Consider the following 22892-nt stretch of genomic DNA (forward strand, 5'->3'; position numbering starts at 1 on the left):
GAAGCAAGGCTCACCCACACCTGGTACATGTGCATGTGAAAACACAATAAATTAACCAGGTGCAGTCTGAATGCCCAAGAGCCCGAGCCACAGCTATTTTTAAAGTGAACTTTCCACCTCCCTGCACGGATGGAGCACTCAGAGCAACAATATGTTTTCCACCGTGGCTCCGAGCAAAATAGTTTGCTCCTGGATTGACCTCTATTGTGCTCACAAACGGCTCGTGGTGCTTTTTGATTCCCCCGTCATCACGCCTTGACCTCCAGATTTATGGCAAAGGTCCTTTCAGCTGCGTATTGTTTCCCACCAGGCTCAGCCCGCTGCCAACCTGCCAGGAGGCAGTGCCCCTCCTGCTGCCACCTGACCAATCTGCAGAGGTCAAAGCAAAGTTGTGGGTGGTGGGTTTTTTTCTCCTTTTTTTTTTTTCCAGTGGCAGTGTTTTAACGAGGCTGGGATGCTTTTGAGACTGCGAGAGCCGGGAGCTGACAGCTCTCATCAGAGCTCTCCCTGCCTCTCTTTCTCTCTCCCCCACATTTGCACAACCCCAGGCATTTTTATAAGCTGGGATTTTGCTTCTTGTTCAGGATTTCCTCTCTTGAGCGACAGACACACACACACACACACACTGCCTTTGGCTCATCCACACACGGCTTTCACTTCTCCCCTCCAAAAGTGTCTGCACCACAAAAGCTAAATCCTCCCCACGTCTGTGGCTGTGTACACTGGGGGTGTCCCTCCAGTGCTTCCCAAGGCTTTTCCACCCTCGGGGAGCCTGAAGCTGAGGCTGCTGAACCACCATGAGTTGGCTGCTGGGTGCTGAGCAGCTCCCAGGCACCCTCGTGCAAAAGGTGCAAAGTGCAAGGTGCAAATTGCAGGCTGTGCACCACTGAGGCTCTTTGCACATTGCATGACATCCGTGCTGCAGCTTCCCAGGCTTTTGTTTTGTTTGGTTTTCACCGTAGCTCCTTAAGAAGAGGAGAGCAGCGCTCCTGAAAAATGCATTTCTTCCCACCAGCAATAATCCTCCTTTAATCCTATTACACCAAGGAAAGCATCCGAGCGGGGGTGGGTGCAGGAGGGAGGGTCCCCATTGCACTCAGGCTTTGGGGATGGATGGGCAACGGCTCAGCCCCTTCCTGAGAACCCAAGCAGTGCCCACGGGGCACCCCTCATTGCAGAGAGGTGAACTGGGCCAAAAGCTGCAGCTTGAACTCTTGTTAACACATTCTCAAGGGTTTTATGGGGAGGGGAAGAAGAGCAGGGAGAAAACCCCACTCCTGAGTGCATCTTTGTGGTGGTGTTTTTTTTTTTTTGCCAGATCCAATACAATTCCCCCGTAATAAAACTGCATTGATTGCTGAGGTTACCGTGCCCACGCAGATGCACAGAGCTCTGCAGTGTCTACGGAGGATCAAAGCATTCAACCTCTTTTTATTGTCCTTCCCTTTCATCCCTCCGACTGCCTGGATTTCATCACGAAGGGACCTACCCTGACTTGTTCCTCAGGAGTCTCCCAGCCTCAGTAGCCATAGAAACCAGCTATTTTTAGTCTGTTTTCATGATGCCAGTAAATGACTTTTCTCTACTTTGGAGAGACAGAAGACCAGGTCAGCCCTGAGCGTGGAAATGCAAAGCTGTGCACCCCCTGCTGCAGCACACCGGACGTTTGAGAAGATAAATGTGGCACTTGCAAACAAATGCACAGATCAACGCACAGAGCAGGTCCGTTCTCATTGTATTTCCTATCTGGACAAATTATTTATGCAAATGTATAGAGTGTGGATTTTACCAACCTTTGGAGATCAGGGTTTTTTGCTATATGACAAGCCTTGTCCTTCCTCAAGCTGGTTTTTAGCCCTTTTCATACAAATAAAACAGTTTTGGAAGCCAACACCACCTGGCAGCAATGGGGCAGCACATGGGGTGCGATGGGCAAAGCCCCTCCAAGCAGAGACGGGGACTGTTCCCACACAGAGCACTCCAGGAGCTGAAATACGCACATACATCCCAATGTCCTCTGCTCTGATGGGTCTGAGTGCAACGCTGTACTGTGAATTATCTGCACATCATGGCTGTGGTTTGCACTGAAGGACTGGTCTGACGATCTGATTGGTATCTATTATTCTATTCCTATCCCATCCCATCCTATATTTTATCTCACCCCAAACCTCCCCACCCCTGGCTGATTACTGTTGAATTTTGCTCCTGGATCTGCACTGTGCTCGTGCTCGTCTATACATCTCCAACTTCTGCACTTTGGAGCCAGCACTTTCCCAGCCCGGCTGCGTAGAGCACAACCGCAGGCAGCCTCGGCGACTGTTGCAATAAAGAGGTTTTATCATTCCCCTCTGAACCACGGGCTTCGTTTTGGGTGTGCACGTGTGGCTCGGATGCGGGGGGTGGGAAGGGGCAGCGGGCTCTCCGGGAGTGAGATGGGAGCGGGGCTACCCCCCTCCCCGAGCTTCTCGCTGCTCAGTTATACACTCAAACCCACCCAAACACCACCAGCCCCACGCTGAGAACGAGCACATTCTTTCGCGGCGCGGCCCCTTTAAATCTGCGGGCTCCGGCGCTGGGACAGACCAAGGTGGGAGAGAGGGGGGTTCCAGGGGAAGGAAGGGGAGGGGCCATGTGCGCGCTGAGCGGCGGTGCGGAGCAGCGCCTCCCCCGGCAGTGGTACAGCCTAAGAGGCGTGGCCAGGTGGGATGGGGCGTGGCCGGGCGGGCAGCTTGAAAGCTGTTTTGCGGCCTGCTGGTGTGGGGGTGCTTCGGGGATCGGCGGGGGTCGGAGGGGGCTGGCTCCGGGAGGAGAGGAGCGGCCGGGGGATGGCGGCGGCGGCGGCGGCGGCGGCGGCGGCGGCGGCGGCGGCGGCGGCCTTTGGAGGCTCCCGGTACCGGGAGCACCGAAGAAAGGCTGTTGAGTGTTTGTTGCTGTGCGCATGCGCGGGGTGGAGCGCAAGCTCTTGGAGGCAGGCGGTGGGACGGCTTTCCGGGACCTCGTGGCGCAACGGTAGCGCGTCTGACTCCAGATCAGAAGGCTGCGTGTTCGAATCACGTCGGGGTCACGGTGTTCCCTATGGGGGTTCACTTTTTTCACTCCATTCCAGTGGAGTTTTGTGTGTGTTTCAGCGCGTAGTCAATGCGGTTGTTTGGTTTTTGTTGTTTTTTTTCTTGGGGGGGGGGGATGGGATGTGTTGTGGGGTCAGGGGGCTGCTAAGGAATTCTGCATAAAGCATCACTTCCTCGCCCTGCCCTGCTGGGAGCTGGCTGCCCTGAGCAGAGGGAGCATCTGCACTCCGGGATGACTTTATACATTCCTCTTTGTGCCCGTCCACGTGTTAAAGTGAGCGAGTATCCAGCACTGCTTCCTCCTGAAACCTTCAGCCCAGGGGTCCCAGCCCCCTCTGCACGAGCTCCCCACGTGCGTTCACTCACACTGCTCCTACAGTGCAACCTCTCTCTGTCACCTCCCGCGATGCTTCGGATGATGGTTTCAACTTCTGTTGAAGCGTTTCCCTTCCCTTGGACTTTTCCATCGGTTGCTGTGGGGTGCGGTGATGTCACAGTGGGGAAGGGCACACCCCACGGACAGCCCCCAGTGAGGAGGCTTCCTCCTGGCAATGTGAGCAGGTAAGGGGTGTCCTCCAAAGTGCTGCCCCCCTAAATCTGGGTGAACGTCCCCCTCCGACCTGCTGCCATCAGGATGGGGCTGGGAGGGTTAATTCCCTGCGTTGCTGTTCTTATTGCTCTTCAAGCTCGCCACGGGGGGAGAAGTAAAAGTTAAAAAAGTGTATGCCTCTGGCTGGGATTATTTTTGCCAGTTGGGATAGGTGCCTGCCACCAAAATGCAAACAGACCATGAATGCCATCGAGGTTGTTGCTTTTTATCGTGTCCTGCTTGCTGTACTCACTCACGTACAGTGAGCAGAGAGCACTGCTCGGATTGGAAAGGCATAAAAAGGAGATCTGGAGCCTTGTTCCTTGTAAGGGGAAGCAGATGAGGTGTGTTTCCAGGCAAGATTCCTGCTCCTTAAGCCAAGCAGTCCGTGCTCGCTGGGGTTTATTTCCCCCCCATTGGGATGGCTCATCTTGTAATAAAAATCTGCTCACAGGAGGCTGATGCATGAAGGAGCAGCTGTTGCATGCAGTCATGCACAATATTTCAGTGCCAGAAGTGATTCGTTTACTCTGAGCAATATATATGGAAATGTGCTGCAGGAGGATGGCTGGAAATATCCTATTTTATTCATAGAGCTCTAACAAAGCTGATCTTTGATTTGTGGCTTGTACGTGCTTTTCCCTGTTATGCTATGTCACATAAACAGAGGCATCTAACTTAGTTCTGGTAGAATTGCTTGGCTGCATTTTATCTGTCTCTATCTGCTGGCATATCTGAATGCAGCAGCTTCAGCACTGAAGGCATCAGCTAAATGAGGGCTCCCATGGGGAGCAGTATGGAGAGAGAATGAAATCCTCCTGCAGAAACCTTCTGAATGAGCAAATAATGGGTATAGAATGATGGGGGAAGACAGTCCATCCCTGAGGTCTTCAGTGGTAGAATGGTGGGGCAGGAGCATGAAGGTCCTCTGGAAAACTGTGTGCATGCTGCTTTACTCACTTTACCTGTAGCTGCTGATTACTCCTAGTTATAGGTAATGAGTTTAACTGATTTAATTGATAACGTGCTACTAAACCTTTACTGAGAATGCTATATAAGAAAATGTTGAAGTCTTTGGGATCTGAGGCAGTTAGGAACCATCCCAGCAGTGGCAGTGATGCCAAAGTTCTCCTAAGCACTTCTGGACCCGATGGGATCGGATATGAGAGGGGAACTCCTGGCAATGTCTCTGGAGCAGTGGCAGCCATCTGTGCTCTGCCTATGTTTCCCAAAAGCTCTGCAGGTGGGAGAGATGCCCAAGACCACACGACAGCTGGAGGACACCAAAGCTGACCCAAAGGAGCTCGATGTGAAAAGTGAGTGGTGGTGATGTGCAGCTGCACCAGGACCGAGGCTGTGGCTGTGGTCATACAGAATGGGACCGAAAGAGTGTGGGTTTGGGGTGAGGGAGGAGAGGCTGAGCTTCCCATGGGGCTCTTGGTGATAATAAGCTCAGGTTTGGGAGGAATGGGGTGCGCTGCTGTTTCTATGTGGGGGGCAGAAGTGGAAGGCAGCAGAAGCCTGGCTGCATGCTGAGTGATGTACCCCAGAGCTCCCCTGGTTTCGTGCTGCTCCCACTGCCTCTCTCAGCAATGCTAACACAGCAGATTTGTGCACTGCTCTGTTGCATGTGCCTCATTCAGACTGAGCTGTGCAGTGGGGATAGCTCTCACCAGCAGTTCTGGTGATGGGCAGCAGGAACCCGTGCGTTTCTGACCTGCCTGGGAACCCCTAACTGAAAATCAGGGTGTTTGGGGGGGTAACCTGAGACGACGAACATTCCACATTTGAATCTCTAAAAGCCTTTTTAGAAGTTCCTGTGGGATTAAACACCCGCTCTGTCCCCACCTCTCCTTTATTGCAACGCCCTTTGAAGTTCTCTTCAAAGAAGAAAGCAAACTTCCCATGCACGCTGCAGACTGTAATGAACATCCAGCTTTGTTCGAGCAATTACTGCGTGGGGGGGGGGGGGGGGATTTGTGTTGCACTTGAAAGAAAAGGTCCCAAATCCTGAGCGGTTTAAACATGTTTTGCAAAGGGGAAAAAAAAAAAAAGCCCAAACCACGAAGCTGACAGCTGTGCGCTGGGCTGCTCGGGCAGTGCAGCAGCTGTCACAGCAAAACCTGGAACACAACCTCTTTGTAGGGCTGTTGAAAAGGAGGGTGTGATGCTTTCTGGTTGTGCTGTGCTGAGCTCAGGGTGGGCTCAGAGGTGCTTGCTGCTTTGCTTGGGTGATCCCCAGTGGATAAATGGCTCTTGGTTGCTTGTGCTGGTTTGTGGATCTGCATGATGAGGGTGCCTGCTTTGGCACGTGGGCCCAAACCCCATCTGCAATCAAAGATTACTTCAGGGATAATCAATGCAGTTTGTGAAGGTGTCCCAAACTGTGGCTTTCCAAAGCATCCCATTGTGCAGCCTGCTGCGGGTAGTTGAGGCTCGTTTGCTTGCATTTGAAGCCCCTTTTTCTCTCTTTCTCCTCACTCAGACAGAGGTACTGGAGTCACCTTTGAAACAAAGGACTTCAAAGTGACAGCGAGCGTGGCTGCCGGCAGAGAGGTGAGGAATCTCCCAGCACATGAATATTTGATGTGTCTGCAGCTAAATGAAGGGGATTACAAGTTGATATCAACTGATGTTCTTTGTATTAGCTCATGACAACTGCAGCAATTACCTCCAATCAGTTAATTATAGCATCCTCCTATGGCCTGCCTTCCGAGCTTGGTTTTGTGCTGTCTGCTAACAAGTCTGGGTGTGAGAATAAGCCAAGCTCTCTTCTACAGCACTGAAGTTACTCAGATTTAGCACTGTGTTTGAAATCTGACGTTCTGATGGCGATTACTTAAAGAAGCTGTGCCCATTTCTGGCAACAGAGCATTCTTCTGGGCTTCTGCTCTGCTGGGATGCTCTCAGAGCTTTCAGATCATTGGGTTAAGAGCAGAGTATATATCAGACACCTAGTTAATTATAAAGTAGGAGCTATTCTGAGGATTGCTTTACTCCTTGCTTGCAGAACACAGATTAATTCAGGCTCTTAATTACATTTATATCAACTTTGCACTGTAACTGTATGCGTAGACATGTCACAGGTGGAAAAACTGTAAGAAGTTCCTCATTGGATGGCTCTGAATACCAGGAGTGTGGTCTGTGTTGTGTGGCACTCAGGACTTCGTGGTGACTCACCATGAGAAGCCCTAATTACAGTCCCACTGCCCTCGTTAATGAGTCTGTCTTGAAATATTAACATCTGGAGCCAATACTGCTGGAGGATACGTTCATAGAAGCGCTGAGGGTGGAGAAGACCTCCAAGATCATCTCACCCATCCAGCTGCTGATGTGCTGGTGCAGGGGCAGGGTGGGTCAGCTGGTAGCAGTCCCCATGGTGGTCCCAGGGCTGTGTTAGGTCACTGTGGCACTGACACCTTACAGCAGTTACTTGCTGAGCTTCCTGTGCCACAAAACACTTCCACCCTCGGGCTGATCCGAATGACGTGAGTCATTGGATCTCATTTCATTTACTATTACAGCATTCCAGAAGTGCTTCCCTTGGTCTCTTCAGCCTTGCATCTTATCAGAATTCATCTCCCATGAGCTTCACAGTGCCATATAAAGACCTTGAGTCAGCTCTGAGTGAGCAAGCTTGCACACAGGAATGCTGGCAGGGTAACCAGACGTTCCCCTCGAGGCATCTCTCTTCCTTCCCAGCATTGTGTGCAGCCCAGAAGATGCTATCTATCCCAAAGAAGATGGCACTCCCTGTGGAGAGAATACCTGGGAGAACTTTTTGATGTAGTTGTAGTATAAATTATGTTTCATGAGTAGAATTCAGCCGTGGATCTCTTGAAACAGGACGTGAGGAAATCTTTGTGCATGAGCACTTGCACATGCAGTGTTAAATGTAAGTAACTGATGAAGAACAGTATCTATTAAAGCTCAAGCCCTGGAAATGGACCCTGTTGTGTGATGTTAAAGATAATGGCTAAATCTGTGCAGGATGAGGCCATTGTCAGCCTTTGGCACAGGGTGGCACTCAGGATGAGGGGATTCCAGCTACAGAGAGGCCTTGGAGCATCGACATCATGGGAACGTTGACCACAGCACTGTTCCTTTGCCTACAGATGACTTGGAGTGCTGTGATTAGGTGCTGTGTCTGGAGGCAAAGCACTGTTGTTGTTCATTACTCACTGCCTTGTGCAATACGTGTGGTTAAAGCAGTGCTGCTTCTTGCAGTGGGGTGAGGAAATGGACAAGGAGAGTACAGTGACATACTGAATTTCAGTGAGCATCCCAAAATCATCCGTGTCAGACTAAGGAGAACCAGCTTTGCTTTTAACCTCATCTCTTGGTGGCTTTAAGTACTTCCAGAAGGCCCTTCTTCTATTTGGTTTTGGTTTTTACCTGGGGGGAGGTGGAAATCCACTTGAATTGAGATTATTTCACAGCAGCTCCCATTCACTCATCAGGAGTACTGTGGTGTTTCTTAGGCCTGGGTGCTGTTGCTGTTACATAGACACACGGTTACTTTTCCAGTAGTGTTGTTCTGATAACCCCAGGACCTCAAAAGATGGGGCATTCTCACCCTTGAAACTGAGGTGACCTCCTTCATCTGCAGCTTGTATTGCTTTGCTAGACATAAAACCCTAATGCACTGAGTCCACTAAATCTCTTCTATTAGAGTGGAACATCCAGTGATGGGCAGGATGAAGATTACCAGAATGAAACATGCTTGTCTGTTTCTTTGTCTCCCAAAGGAATAAGGTAATGTGTGTTTAACCTCTATTATTTTCCCTCTTGCTCTCAACCAACCTCTGCTACAGTTTGTTTTCACACTTTGGAGAAGTTCCCTCTGCTTACCCTTAGACTAACGTCTTGGAAAGCAGGAAATAATGGCCAGCTGTTTTTCCTCCCTTAATGGTTTCTGTTATAACCTTTGTGATGCATCTAAAAGATAACAGATATTGGTTCTGTAGGGTCAGTGATGAGAGCTCGTGTTCTTGAAACCACATTTGTCATCCTGTAGGACCAGCAGGAGAAGGCCAAAGACAATGAGCAGGTGCTCACCAGTGCAGAAGAGAATGAGAACAGTGGAAGAAGAGCCAATGCTAACAACAGAGGCGGAGGCTGCACAAGTAGCAGCTCAGGAAAAGGAGAACAGACCAGAAGTACCACAGAAAGCGCGATGTGAGATCTCTGATATCATCATGCTTGTGCTGCTCATCCTCATTGTGTTCATGGTCTTCATGCACCTCATCCTGGCGCTGGTGGTCACGGTTCACTGCTGAGCTTCAGTCTGGAAAGAAAGAGACAGCACCGACATCAGCAACAAGTGCAGAACCGAAGAATGCATTTTTCTCCCTGCAATGCTCACAAGCTCTGCCAGAGGTCAATTAAAGGGCTGATAGGAGTATGAGGAGTCAGTGACCTGTGTGTACCCTGTGTTTGCCCCCTGCAGTGATTCCTGGCTCCTGGCAGTGTGACCTGCTCTGCTGTTCCTCCTCTGAGGCTCAGGGTCAGGAGCTGTGTGTGGTTTGGTGTTAACTAGGCTGCCTCCAGGTGGGGTCACCCCATCTTTGAGAAGGTAAAGCTCCTCTATGGTTGTCTTACATCTGGGGAAACACCAAGCTGGCTGGACAGGCAGCATAACACAAGCCATGAAGGTTCAAGGAGGGGGTTACTAATCTTAACCACTCTTGAAAAATAACCTTGCCCCTTCAAGACTGAAGATGTGACTGAAAAGGGAGAATGGTGACAGTGCCCAATGCTGTTTCATTGGGTCTCTGCTTTGGTGTACCAATGTTCCTAATTATTTCTCTTAAAATGGAGTGGGAGGAAGAATTAGAGCAAGATCCTGGACACGTGAGGTGCTGCAGCTTAAGCTGTGCTTGGAAAGGAACCTCTCAATCTGTTGCACAGGAGGTTGGCTTGCTGGGTTTGTTGGGAGTGACAGCCACAGCCTCAGGTGGTGCTATCAGCCCTGATACTGACCAGTCCTACGAGGAGGTCTGCAAGTCTCATTAGTGTTGGATTTGAATTCAAAGTACGTTCCTTTAATTCAAAATGAAGAGACACATTTCCTCTGCCCCCAGAGGAGTTTGCTTTGTGCCAAGTCTCCTCCAGCTCCCTGCAAAGGAGCGAGGCAGCGTGGGATCCTGCCAGAACTGAGTGGGAACTAATCCTCCTTCCCTGGGGAGCAAGCCTAGCACGTGTTGTGCTTGTTCATTTTATCAAGCAGATCACCAAGACAAGCGTGTAGTGGTGCAGAGAGGGTGAGTTGTACTCCATCCCATCCCACCTCACACCCCTGCTCCCAGTTTCCTGTGATCCCACACCGAAGGTGCTAATAACTCATGTAACCTAGCTTGTTTTCTTGGCTAACAGCAGAGGATCAGGTGCAAGGTAAGGAAATGAGGATGCAGTGCCTCTCTTGCATGCTGTGCACTGAAGGAGCTATGGAGGACTGCACTGCAAGGTGCACTCATGTGCTCTAGGAGCTTCCAGGAGAAATCTCAGCTGCCAGCAGAAGTGCTCCCATTGCTGTTCTGCAGCTTTTTCTCTTCTTTCTGCTCTGCCCCACTCGCTCTTTGCCCCCAGCCCCTTTCCTCTGCTCTCCCCCACACCTCAAGCTGGATGCACTGCAACCTTCTCCACCAGAGAGCTGTCAGCAAGGATCTGTGCCTGGAGGAAACAGCTCAGGCAGAGTAATGACAGCAGAATCAGTGCTAAATGGGGAGCAGCCGAAGTGCTGCAGCACCGAGGTCGATTGTAATCAGCTTTGCGGTAGAAGAGCTCTGTGTTCTTGCAGACACCCCCAGGATGGGCAGCAGCTGGGCTGGAAGCTGCAGAGGATGAGCAGTGATCTGATGAGTGAGAAGCTTTTCTTCCTTCGCTGTCGGCTTCATTCTGTCTGGGGATGGCTTCTCTCTGCTGCCATCATTATCTGAGCAGCTCAGAATGCACCCATTGCTCCCCCTGGCTTTGCTGGACTTTTCTCCATGCAAACATTGCTGGAGATCCTGGGGCAGCCGAGAGAGGTGCGTGTGAATTGCTGCAGCTGGATGCGTGCAGAGCACTGAGTGATGGAGCCCAGAACAGAACATCCAGACCCAACAAGAAGAGGGTAAAAGCACAGTGATGGAGATCCACGTGCCCATAAGTTTAGCTTCAGGGATCAGCAAAAGAGAAGGAAGGAGATGCTCTAGTGGAAGTATTTCCTTGGGGTGACCTTTGAACCAAAGCATCTCGTCTTCGGTTTCAAAAGGAAATATTGGCAGGTCTTATTAAAGAGCAAACCACTTTCCCATTTACCTCACTTCCCCTGAGAGGAAAGTCATGTTCTCTGCAATGTAAGGGGATGCTTTTGTTGGGAGGAATTGATGCACCAAAACATGTTCTATTTCTGTTAGATCAGATTGCTCCTGATGCTTTTTACCCCCTCTTCCCCTTTCAGATCCCCTCCTTCCAGCCCTGCTGTGTGCTCAGTCAATGATTAACCCAGCTTCCTTTGAAGCTGAGGGAGCAAAGCCCACAGTCCAAAGTCCCAGCACTTGCTCAGGTGCTCAGCTCTGCACGTGGGCTACAAAACCCCCTCTGCATCGCTGTGTTGGGGCCCCCAGGTGGGATCTCCCACTGCTCTGAACACCAAAAGCGATGCAGCAAAGCATTGCTTTATCTCACTGCTGCCACAGTCCTGCTAACTGCAGCTGATCTCCAGCCTTCCTGCGGGCTCTCTTGGCAGCAGCTGTCTGTTCTGAGTGCCTGGCTCTGTGAGATGGTGTCTCCCTGTGTTTGTCAGAGGGGCACACGCAGCTGGTGGACTTCTCCCCCCTGGTTAAGTGTTTGGATGGAGAGATCCTGAAGCTCTTGGCTCCTGTCTGCCTGCATTACTGTGAATCTGTGCTGTGACCAGCTCAGGGCCCTGCGGGAGAGAGAACTAATTAATTAACTAGTTAATTAACTGTCAGGGTGCCAAATCTCTGCAAGAAATGACAGGGGAAGGCCGAGTGCTGCCTCCAGTCCTTGTGCAGCATCCAACAGCCACAGGGTATGGCTGTGCTGGCAGCCAGGTGTGCATGGGCAAGCCTCAGTCCCATTGTGTGAATTTATTGCCTTCATCCACACAGTTTCAATTCCTCCTGCAGGAACGTTTTGGTGGGATTGCAGGAGTGCTTGCTGGCTGCTTTCTTCCATCTCCTGCTCTGCTTGCTCCTGTTCACTGTGCCTTCCTGAAGGGCGTACACGGAGTGGTCCCACTGGGAGTGTTCACTGGGTGGAGTTGGCTCAACCCAGAGATGAAAGTTTAAAATAAAAAATAGTAATAATAATAAAATAAAAGACTGCTTTTTGGTTTATTTGTGCAACCAACAGGAATTCCAGCCACCTTCCTGCTGTTCCCATGGAAACAGCTGTTGGCTCACAGGAGCTGCTCCAGGTACCCAATGCTACTGCTGTTCCTTTAATGCTGACATCACCTTTGCCATTTCCCAAGCAACTTGCAGAAGTCACCTTTCCCATTCTGCAGCACAACTCCGGAGTTTCCCTGGGTCGTCCCCAAAAAGCTGTGCAGTTTTCCCCATTTGGAAAGCATCCAGAGTGGGAAAGCAATGGAAAACAAGCGAACAAAGAGAAGAGCAAACACAAAGACACAGCAACATCAAAACTCAGACAGCTGGGAGTGATGCTGGTGTCCTGAGCTGGGGCTCTCTTTGGCCCCCAGCCCACAATCCATGTGGAAATGCCTTTTCCCTATGGGAAGGCTTTGTGCTGGAGGCAGCATGGAGAGGTGCAGTCGTGTGCCCATTCCCACGCACTGGGTACCACCGGTGCCCATCCAACATCAGTGGGAGCAGATGTAAGAGCTCTGGGCTCTGTGTTCCCCCACAGTGTTCGACCTTTGCAGATCCCTGGAGAGGACCCAAGAACCACAGAACAGCTTTGGTTGGAAAGGGCTTTAAGGACCATACAGTTCCAACCCGCTGCCCTGGACAGGGTTCAACATAAAAATGTGTTTTCTTCTATATGGAGACACCTGGTAGGAGCTATTAGCTCCCCACCCCCCCGTTAAAACCCACTTCCATGAGCTCTGTTAAAATTTCCTGGGAGGTAAATGCCCCTGTACTGAATGTTGTAACTAGATGGTCCCCGTGCTTAAGATTTTTATTTAAATGTAAATTGAAGTACTCATTTGCCTCAAACTCTTGTGGATTTCCTAATTTTTCTCGTTTTTCAGCTGCTTTGATACAGTTTCCTATCTGGAGCAGTGTGAGACAACAGCGGGAACAAAGCTGGGCGGGATGACCATGGGCTGTATTTAGGGCAGAAGTGGGGGTTTTCCAAGCAGAGCTGAGCTCCAAACCTCACAAGGTCACCTCTGGGGACAGTAACACCCCCCCCCGTGTTTGGTCACTGCTGCTCCAGGATGAGGGCTGAGGCTCCTCCAGCTCTGCAGGGCGTGTGTGTAACATTGGATGCACTGAAAGGATCTCTCTCCTTCCGATTTCGCACAGAAATGTTTTGTTTTGGTTGTTTTCCTGGAGTCGGAGCTATTCTGCATCACCTTTAGGAGAAGAATAGAGAAGCAAGTCAGGGCTGCAAAAGGGAATGGGATCATCGGGATGGGAAACGTTGGCTCGGAGAAGTTTGGGGCCCAAAGGTCCCTACATCCCAGCGCTGCCCTCCATCCTTAGGGTGTTCTCTGCCATCCTGTGCCCACGGAGCAGGATCGGTGCCCACGGAGCAGCCGTCCCCCGCAGCTCAGCATCCCCGCTCCGGTCTCTCTCTCCTCGACCACTTTTTCCTTTTGCAGCCGTGGAAGGGGAGGGCGGGGAGGGCCGCTGTGACAGCACATCCTGTGCGAGCGTGGGGAGCCATAAAAGGCTTAAAGCATGGCTCTGCTAATCCGGCGTGTACACACGCCCGCACGCACAGCCCCGGCAGCACCGAGGAGGATCCCGACGGCCGCAGCAGATGGGAGAGCTCCGGCTCCGCTCAGCCCCCGCCTCCTGGAAGCGGGCGATTAAGGCCCAGGGATTTCTGCTCGTTTTCTCTCGGTCTCCCCCATCCCCCGCCCGGGGGATGGATGCGGGCACGCAGGAGATGCCGGCGCTCGGGGGGGTTTTCCTGTGCTGAAGTTGAGGAGCGTTTGTAAGAGAGCATCGTGCGAGGACCCGGCACAGCTGTAAGCACAGCGTTCAGGTTGTTGGTTGGTTGTTGTTTTTTGGGGGGGGGGGGGATGGAGTTGCTGGGGGTGCTCGGGGCAGCGCAGTTTGCTCCGGTTGCAGCACCGTGCTGGGGGTGCGCAGCCAGAACAAAGCTCTGGGATTGCGTTTTCTCCTTTAAAAAGCGGCTTAGGGAGGAGGTTGATTGATTTGTTTTCTCCCTTTTATTTTCTTTTTCCATTTGTTTTGCTTTCCCATTCGTCCCCTAACGGAATATTTCCCGCTCCTCCCCCCTTCCCCCCCCCCGGCCAGGCCTTGGGAGCAGAGCTGAGTGCCCCACGGGGCTCTGCCCGGAGCTCTCCCCTTTCCCTCTGGAGGGATGCAGCCTAAATACGGACCAGCAGAGATTTATCGATGTAACCAGAGGGGGCTTGAAGAGGATTTGAACCATGCAAAGGGAGCAGGAATGGCATCAGGGAAAAGGAAAAAGGTGGGATGGGTGGGGATGAAGGACGCAGCAGGACAGTGCTGGAGTGATCTTATTTTCCTGGTGCAATTGCAACTCTCACTCTTTCCCTTAAGCGAAAACGCAGTGGGAATAAATCTCACCTTGCTCTGTTGAGGCAGGAGAGAAAAAGGATTGTGCTCTCTTTCCCCACGTTAACAAGGGACCGAAAAACGCTGTGTCCTCTCTCCCCATCCCATTGCGTCCTGAGCCGAGAGCTGAGCAAAGGCTGTGAACGACCCCAAGGGGCTGCTCCATGGGACGGCCGGGGAGCTCAGATTTCAGCAGTGCTCCCCTCTATCCGTCTGCACAGAGGGGCTCGAAATGAGCTGCTCGTGGGTGCTGCTGCTTTTTCTTTGCCTGGCACCTAGGTGCCATTCGTTCCCCTTTTTCTAACTGCGATGCTTTTGTTTGTCCCCTTGCAGCTCAGAAGGGGAAGGCAGGGAGCTGCCGGGTCTGGTTGCTGTTATATTTCTGGGTGGCTGTTACTAGGGGAAAGAAACTCGATTTGGTGTGAGGAGAGGTCAGAAATACCAGACCGAATATCTTGTGTGGGGCCTGAGCAGCGAGAAGCAAAGGGTAACGTCTGACCCCAGGGGGCCTCTCTGGGCTGTGCTGATTTTCTCCGACAAAGCAAGGGGTGCTCACGCTGCGAGGAGTGTGTGCTCCTTCCGATGACACTGATGAACGGTGAGGGATGGGCGTTGCTCCGCACAGAAACTTTTCAGCGCTGTGTTTATATGGGACACATCCGGGGGAGAACAGCATCGAGGATCGCTGCCCTTCCCCTCCTCTCTCATCTATTTTATTTTTTTTGCCTTTTTTCACCTCTTGACAAAATCCCCAACGCTGGCAGGCGGGGATGCTCTGCGGGACCTCCTACGTGTCCCCACAGCAGAGCCATCCCCTGGGATGTGTTATCCCCACGCCGAGCCCCCTCCTCACTGCCGTGCTGTGTCATCTCTCCCTGCTCCTCGTTTCACAGTGCCAGCAGCCGAGGCAGATCCGAGCTGGAGCTGCTGACTCCTGCGTGGAGCTGTGATTCCTTGCCGGGGTTTGTGCTATTTTCAGCTCCTGTTGCCCCCGTTCCTGTGACGCCTGTCCCCGTGTGCTGGTTGGCAGCACACTGTGCTCTGCTCCGTTTGCAGGACAGCCCAGGGTGTACCTTGCATGGCAGCAAGGTGAGTAAAAGCGTTTTTTCTCGGTGGGGAGCAATGTCTCTATTAGGTTTTCCCTGATGGCATCTTTGTTTTAACCCCAGTGACAGCGGGGAGCACGTGGGTGGAAAGAGGGATGCTCCTGTGGGAGCCACGGGTCTGATCCGTCACCAGACCCAGGTCCGGGGGGGTGGAATTTGAGGTGGTGGAGATGTGTGCGGCCCCAGTGCTGCTGTGGGAGGTGTCAGGGGGGTACGTGGGGTTGCCTGCACTTTAGTGGAGCCCCCAGAGGGAGGGGTGGGCTGCAGCAGTGCGATGCTTCTGGGGCTTCAGAGCAAGTTGTCCAGCACTGTGCAGGATGGGTGCATACCCTGTGCTTCCTCCCCCCCCCCCAAGCTGAGGAGTACCAATCCTGGAGCATAGAAGTCTCTAAACCTCAGGGAGAGGATATGAGAAAGGGAACACAGGCAGCCCCAGACAGCAGCACTAGGTTTGGGGGGGGGGGACGACAAAGTCTGCCCTATTTGGGCAGCTCAGAGCCTCAGTGCATTCAGCACAGCCTCTCCTATAAATCACAAATTACTGTGGGCAATAAATGCCACCAGAACAGGCCCTGGTGGGGGGATGTCTGCCATCTCCTCCGATGGGAAAGCAATTACCATTCATTTGGATCCGAACGCAGCCATTTAGGGGAAAAATGTTAATGCTTCCGATGTGTTTGGTATAATTAAGCGATAATTCCCCTTGCCTGGAGCAGAATGCGGCTGCAGTGCACTGGGGCATTGGGTCAGCACGGCTGGCAGCTCAGCGATGCTTTCCAGGTGATGCCGGAGAGACGGAGCCTACACACATAACAAAGGGCTTCAGACTGACCTCGATCCGCTTTTAAGAACGTGAAAGGGGGGGGGAAAAAAAACAGTGAATTCCGAGGTGGCCGAGCTTTGCTGAGCCACAGCTGGGCTGAGTTTGCAGCTCTTGCTCCGTTGCTCTCTGCTCAGCACTCCCCCAACCACCCCCACTGCTTTGAGTAATGCTCGCATGTTTGTGCACTGCAAAAGGGCTTTTGAGGCAGAGCTTTGCTTAAAAAAAAAACCCACCGTTATCCTCGAGATTCAGCTACCCACAGTGAATGGCAGCAGAGATGCTGAACGGTGATGTTCTGCTGCTCGAGGGCTGTGCCCGAACCGAGGGGCAGAGCAGCAGGAGAAGGTCCCTGCAGACAGGAGCAGGCTCTGCTTTTCTGGTGAGCTTGGCCAGGCTGGATTTGTCCGTGATAATTCACCTGGAGAGAAGATTAATTATTCACAACGTAGTCTGGTGCTGCTCTGCTGATGCACATCAGAGCATGAGGTGCTGTGGGGATGGCAGCTGCCGACCTCATCTGTTGTCTGTCCCTTTCCCTTTGGCTGCTGGGGGGGGGGATGCAGTGCTGTGCTCCTTCAGCCCTGTTAAATCTGTGGGGTTTTGTGCTTGCCAGTGATGAGGCTTTGATGGATCTCTGTCCGCCTGTCCTTTAAGTCACACTTCCAGAGGGAATGCAGGAACTGAAGGAGTGTGGAAGTCACCTTCAGGTGGCCCTGCGGAGCAGGCAGTGTGGAGCTGGGGTGATGGGATGACTGGGAAAGTCTCAGGGGCAGCAAATGGGGCCGAGTGGGAACAGCCCCATCCCAGTGCAGGTGTTTGTGTCAGCTGCCTGCAAGGGCAGAGACAAACCTTGCTTTGTTCTAAGGGATGCTGTTACTCAACCCAGGGCCCATGCTGGAGGTGGGGATGCTCAGTGCAAAACGCACCACCCTGCGTGGTGAGCCAAGCAGCAGCTGCCTTCCCTCCTCCTGTTTGCCCTCTCTCTGTCTTCCTGCACTAATTAATCTCATCTGCATTGCTTAATGGCCAGTCTGGGAGGGGAGGGGAAGGAAGGGAGGGGTTTGCAGCCGGAGCTGGAGCCTGTCCCCAGGGCTGCTGGCAGGACCTTGACGTGGCTCATCACGGTGTCCCTGCATGAGGAGGAGAAACGGGGTCAGAGAATGCAAGAAGTTCCCCAGCAGGAAGGGATGCTGCAGGGAAAGGAGCAGACAGCTTGCAGCATCCTCGCTCTGAATGTCGCTCAGGAAACAAGGTGACTCCAACCTCTCCTGCCTGGGTTTGTTTTATCTTTATATTTTTTCCCTCTTTTTGTTTTGTTTTATTTTTAGGCTCAATCTCTGCATGAGCTGCTGAGGCAGACGTGGATCTGCAGGATGAGTGGAGCTGCAGGGAGAGGTACAGCTGGCACCAGGGGGTGGCTGCAGTGGGTTTGGGGTTGGCTCTGCTCTGGCACGAGCACTGCACTCATCCTTCACCTCTCCGCTGTGATTTGCAGCCTAAGTGCCCCCACCAGCCCCGAGTGGATGCTGATGCCATGGAGGTGGCCAACACCAGAGATTTCCAATGGAAGACCCTCTCCCCTCTGCCGAGCCGCCGGGTGTACTCCACGCTGGTGGAAGTGGGTGGGCAGGTGTTTGCCATCGGGGGCTGCGATGACAATGGTGTCCCCATGGACTGCTTCGAGGTCTACTCCCCCGAGGCCGACCAGTGGACGTCGCTGCCCCCCATGCCCACAGCCAGGGCTGGGGTGGCAGTGGCCACGTTGGGCAAAAGGATCATGGTGATCGGGGGCGTGGGGGTCAATCAGGCACCGCTGAAGATCGTGGAGATGTACAATGTGGACGAGGGCAAGTGGAAGAAGAGGAACTCGCTGAGGGAGGCGGCCATGGGCATCTCAGTGACGGCGAAAGGCAAGGAGGGCTGGGGGGGGTGGGCATCCCTCTGTGCATGGGGCATAAAGGCTTCCTGGGCAATGCCATAGGATTGGGTCACTCCCCAACTCCTCCTTCTTTGCTTATAGGGGCTGAGCCCCATGTGGTTGTCCTGTTCTACCAATGGACCACTCTTGGCTGCCAAAAGCAGAATCAGGCAGCAGTGTGCTCTGCCCTAAAGCTGCAAGAGCTGAGACTGGGCTGTGTTTCTGACTGCTCCAAGCTGCAGGGCTGGAGCTGGGCTTCCCCAGAACTGCAGCCAGCTCGGGTCCCAGCATGAGGAGGAAATGGGCACAGCCCTGGCTGCACTGTGGAGGGGGATAGGTGCAGGTCCCCAAGCCACAGAGCAGCCTTCAACATCATTAGAGCAGAGGTCTCTGGTCCAAGCCCAGCACCCACCAAAAGAGCTGGCTCCAACCAGTGCACGGAGAAGGGAAGCACCTGAATCATGGGGGGCTTCTGCCCCACTCCCTTCTGTGAGCTTAACCACAGCCATACCCACATTGCCATACCTGCAAGGCTCTGCCTTCATGTGCCCACCTCATTTTCTAATTTCCAGGCAGAGAGGAGGAGCACTGATTTCCTTCAGCACTGTTCTGCCCAGCTTTGAAGAGCCAGGGGCTGGCAGCTGTATGCCTGGGGCCAGGAGTGATGTGCATGCTGGGGATCATTGCAGAGCTGCAGGCAGCTCCTCTGAAAGCTGCTCTGTTTATTTGCTTAAGTAGGAACGTTTACAAAGAGTGTTTTCCATCTCAGAGCTGGTTTTCCCTCTGTGCTCATCTACGGCGGATCAACCCAGTGCAAAGAGTCCAGGAACACAAATAACTCCCCAGATCCTTCAGGTGTGCTTTCCCATACTAATTCCATGGTGTCTCTCTCCTTGGCCCTGCTCAGACTACAGAGTGTATGCAGCTGGAGGGATGGGAGCCGACCTGCGGCCGCACAACTACCTGCAGCACTACGACATGCTGAAGGACATGTGGGTGTCACTGGCAGCCATGCCCACAGCACGGTATGCAGCCACATCCTTCCTGCGGGGCACCAAGATCTACGTGCTGGGTAAGCACCTTCTTCTCCTTGGACTTCCTAGGACAGGCTTGGGGAAATGCCCTCCACCATCACCTGCTCCTCATGCACTCGTGCACACCAGGCTTGCTGCTGTAGGTTTGGGTTTGCATTCCTACCTCCTCAGCAAGCACCTTGAGGTGCCTGTGGGGGCTGCAGAGCTCACAGACCCCGCAGCAGCTCAGTGCTGATTGAATGGCCCCCTTTGTTTGCTGCTTTGTTGCAGGCTCAGAGCTGTACACTGAAGCCCTTGCCCCCAGCTACTGAGTAACAGCATCTCTGTTCGTGCTATGCCACCAAAGCACTGCTTGCCCACATGAAGGGTCAGAGGGAAAGCCGTGCTGCTGCTGGAGAGTGCTGGACCAACCCCTTTTACAGGGTCCTCCAGAAAGGGAAACTAAGGCAGGGAAATGCTGCTGGAGGCTCGCAGGCAAATGAGCTGCACCAGCAGCAAAGCTGTGCTCAAACCCAGCGGTCCCAGCGGCTCAAAACTGCCACGCAGTGCTGCCTGTCTGTAGGGTGCCACCAGAAAAGGCTCTTTTGATCTATTCTGTAGTTTGTTTGCTGCCAGCAAACACTCTGTGGGCCTGGTACTGAGCCAAGGCTCTGCTTCAAAGGTGCACCCAGGCTGAGAACAGCCGTGTCCCCTTGCATCTGATGGGGGGACAATAAGGCACGTCTGTGGGTTGTGGCAGCAGCTGCTCTGGCTCTCCTGCTCTGCTGGGATCACTGCTTTGCTCCTGCACTGAGCTCATCTGAATTGCAAAGCCTCCTCGAGTGCTGATCCCTTCTCCTCTGTGTGTTTGTCTTGATTAAACCGGCGCATACTAAACACCTTCCTGGCTCAGGGGGGAAGAGGAAGGTGTGATGCACTGAGAAATAAGGGGGGTTTGATTTAATGCAGCTGCAATTAAGAGAGGGAGCACGAGAGTGATGAGTTGTCGGCCTCAGCCCTCATCCCAGGTGACTTAGGACCTGAGGATGCCATCGGGGGCAGCTTGCTCTCATCCAGCCCCACGAGCATCCTCTGGGTCCTGCAGCCATTGACCCTTGGCTGCTGTTGATCCTTCTCTTTCCATCCCTTCACCCAGGGGGAAGGCAGTCCAAGTACGCCGTCAACGCCTTCGAGGTCTTTGACACCGAGACCAGATCGTGGACCAGGTTTCCCAGCATCCCCAACAAAAGAGCCTTCTCCAGCTTCGTGCCCACCGAAGACAAACTGTTCAGCCTCGGGGGTCTGAGGCAGGGCCGGCTCTACCGGCAGCCCAAGTTCATGAGGACCGTGGATGCGTTTGACTTCGAGCAAGGTGGGGTGTCACAGCTCTGTCACAGTCTGTGGGTGGGGGTGGGTGTATATGGGTGCCATGTGCAAGTGGGGTGGGTGGGTGAGGGTTGCAGCTCTCGCCTGCTGGCTTTTGTGGGTATTGTGGGTGAATAAGAGGAGGCAGGAGGGGGAAAAGTGTGGTCCGGAGGGGGTTCTGCAGCTGCTGGCTCTGACAGCTCTTTTGTGATCAAGGTGGTGAGGAAGCTGACCCCTGCGTTGTGGGTTTTATTGCCCCAAGGATGTGCAGTCCACAGGGGCAGGAGGTCAGAGAGGCAGGTGGGTGGGTGGGTGGTGGGGTCACCATCCCTGGAGGTGTTCAGGAACCACTGTGCTCAGTGGGCACAGTGAGGGTGGGCTGACTGCTGAACTGGTGATCTGAGGGGATTTTTCTGACCTTCTGAAGTTCTGAGTGGTGCTGTGATGCTGTCTGTGCTGTCCATGGCAGGTGGCTGGATGAAGATGGAGCGCTCCTCCTACCTGAAGAAACGACGAGCAGACTTTGTGGCTGGCTACCTGAAAGGCAGAGTCGTCGTGGCTGGGGGACTGGGTGAGGCCCTGGGGACAGCAGTGACACTTTAAAAGCAAAGAAGAGTCAGATAGCACCATTACAGAGTGGGGAGACCCGACCTGAAGGGGCAGTGAAAAGAACCCATAAGGGGGGACAGTCTTTGGGGGTCAGACAGAGAGGGCAAGGAGGTGCTCGCTGGTGACCTGCTGCCTCACTTTGTGTCTCCAGGAAACCAACCGACCGTCCTGGAGTCTGCAGAAGCTTTCCACCCTGAGAAGAACAAATGGGAGAGCCTGCCCCCGATGCCCACCCCACGCTGTGCCTGCTCCAGCATCGTGCTCAGGGGCTGCCTGCTGCTGGCAGTTGGAGGGGTGAGCCAGGGGCTGAGCAGTGCAGTGGAAGCCCTCTGCCTTTCTGACTCCTAGCAGCAGCCCCGTGGTCCCCTCTGGTCTTCAGAGCCTGGGGGGGAGGGGGGAACCCAGAGGAAGGTACTGCTCACAGTGTTTGTGCCAGCAGGGAGGGATCTGCAGGGCAGGGTGTGGGGGAGGGTCTCCCTGCTGCCATCCGGGCACACCACGGGTTTGGAGGGTTAGCCAGGTGAGAGTTGGAGTGGGGAGAACAGACACGATGCCCTCTTTGGGAGCTCTGAGGTCTGTGTTTGCTTTGTGTGCAGGAAGGGAAACTCCAAATCTGTATCCAGGTGCAGGGGATTGTTCTTTTGCCTTCGTAGCAAGGCTTTTCCTGCAGGCCTGTGGCATGTCACTGTCCCTTCACCAGGAGTTAAAGCAAGGAGCTGCCAGTGTTCCTGGGAGGGATGAATGCCCAAAGGACTGCTTTGGCAAGAGGTTGGGTGTAACTTTTGGCACAGGAATGGCACAAAAAATGCCTTTGCAAGGTTTCACGTAAGGATGGCCTCCACCTGGGTTTTAGTTCCTACAATTATTTGGGATCTTCTGCTCAGTCCTGGGAGAAAGGAGCAAAATAGAGCCCTGGCTCCAGAGTGCTGGGTGGGAGTCTTCCCATAGCTTCGCTTTACAAGGAGTCCAGAGAGCCGTGGCTTCTCTTCGGTCTCATTTCTTCATTTGGGAGGCTTTGAGCCACTGCCTGGCACTCCTGGCTTTGTAGCATCATTAAAAGCTGTCTCCAGAAAACCCCTCAGATGAGCCCAGTCTATGCTACGGGCTACGACTGCAGGAACAGGCAGGACCGAGGCTGAAAAACGGGGCAGAGGGTCAACGCAGGATCAGCGAGGCGTCCCAGGAAGGATGCATCCCTTCTCCCTTCCAGCCCATCCCAGCTCTGCTTCGGGGACAGCGGAGCGCGGGGGACACCATGCGGTCTCTGCCGCCATCGCAGCGCACATCGGGGCCGCATCCCCGAACCGATCCTCCACCGGGACCGGGCCGGGGTCCGCCGTCACCTCCTGCCCCGGGGGCACCGAGCCCGGCTGCGGGCTTTGCTGGACGGCAGAGGAGAGAGCAGAGCTCCCGAAGCGCAGTGCTGACAGCTCCGAGCAGCTGTGTGCGATGTCAGAGAGGAGAAGAAAGGGGAAAAGCAGTGACTCGGCAGCCAACAACCTGCTTGCTAATCATTTACATCCCTCCCACTTGCTTCTGGAGGAGCACAAGAGGTGCGAACGGCGTCTGCCCCCATCCCCTGTCACGCTCCCATCTGTGCTCCCCGTGCTCCGTTTGTTCAGGCACTGCTGCACAAATGCAAACAGCAGTGAG

At 53.5% G+C, this 22892-nt stretch overlaps 1 protein-coding gene and 1 non-coding gene across 2 annotated transcripts; both read left to right on the forward strand.

Moving 5' to 3' along the window:
* Nucleotides 1-2992: 2992 nt before the first annotated feature.
* On the forward strand, nucleotides 2993-3064 carry TRNAW-CCA (transfer RNA tryptophan (anticodon CCA)). Its single transcript has one exon. It is a non-coding gene; the product is annotated as a tRNA-Trp (tRNA).
* A 14771-nt stretch (nucleotides 3065-17835) lies between these two features.
* KLHDC8A (kelch domain containing 8A) lies at nucleotides 17836-21605 on the forward strand. The gene is made up of 5 exons (XM_065740214.1): nucleotides 17836-18244; nucleotides 19160-19324; nucleotides 20422-20637; nucleotides 21100-21201; nucleotides 21391-21605. The coding sequence occupies exons 1-5, from the start codon at nucleotides 17869-17871 to the stop codon at nucleotides 21585-21587; spliced, it is 1056 nt and encodes a 351-aa protein (XP_065596286.1). The 5' UTR covers nucleotides 17836-17868; the 3' UTR covers nucleotides 21588-21605.
* The last annotated feature ends 1287 nt before the right edge of the window (nucleotides 21606-22892 follow it).

This window comes from Cyrtonyx montezumae, unplaced genomic scaffold, assembly GCF_038088225.1.
Source record: "Cyrtonyx montezumae isolate F1298 unplaced genomic scaffold, pur_monq_1.0 scaffold_26, whole genome shotgun sequence".
NCBI classification, from domain to species: Eukaryota; Metazoa; Chordata; class Aves; order Galliformes; family Odontophoridae; genus Cyrtonyx; species Cyrtonyx montezumae.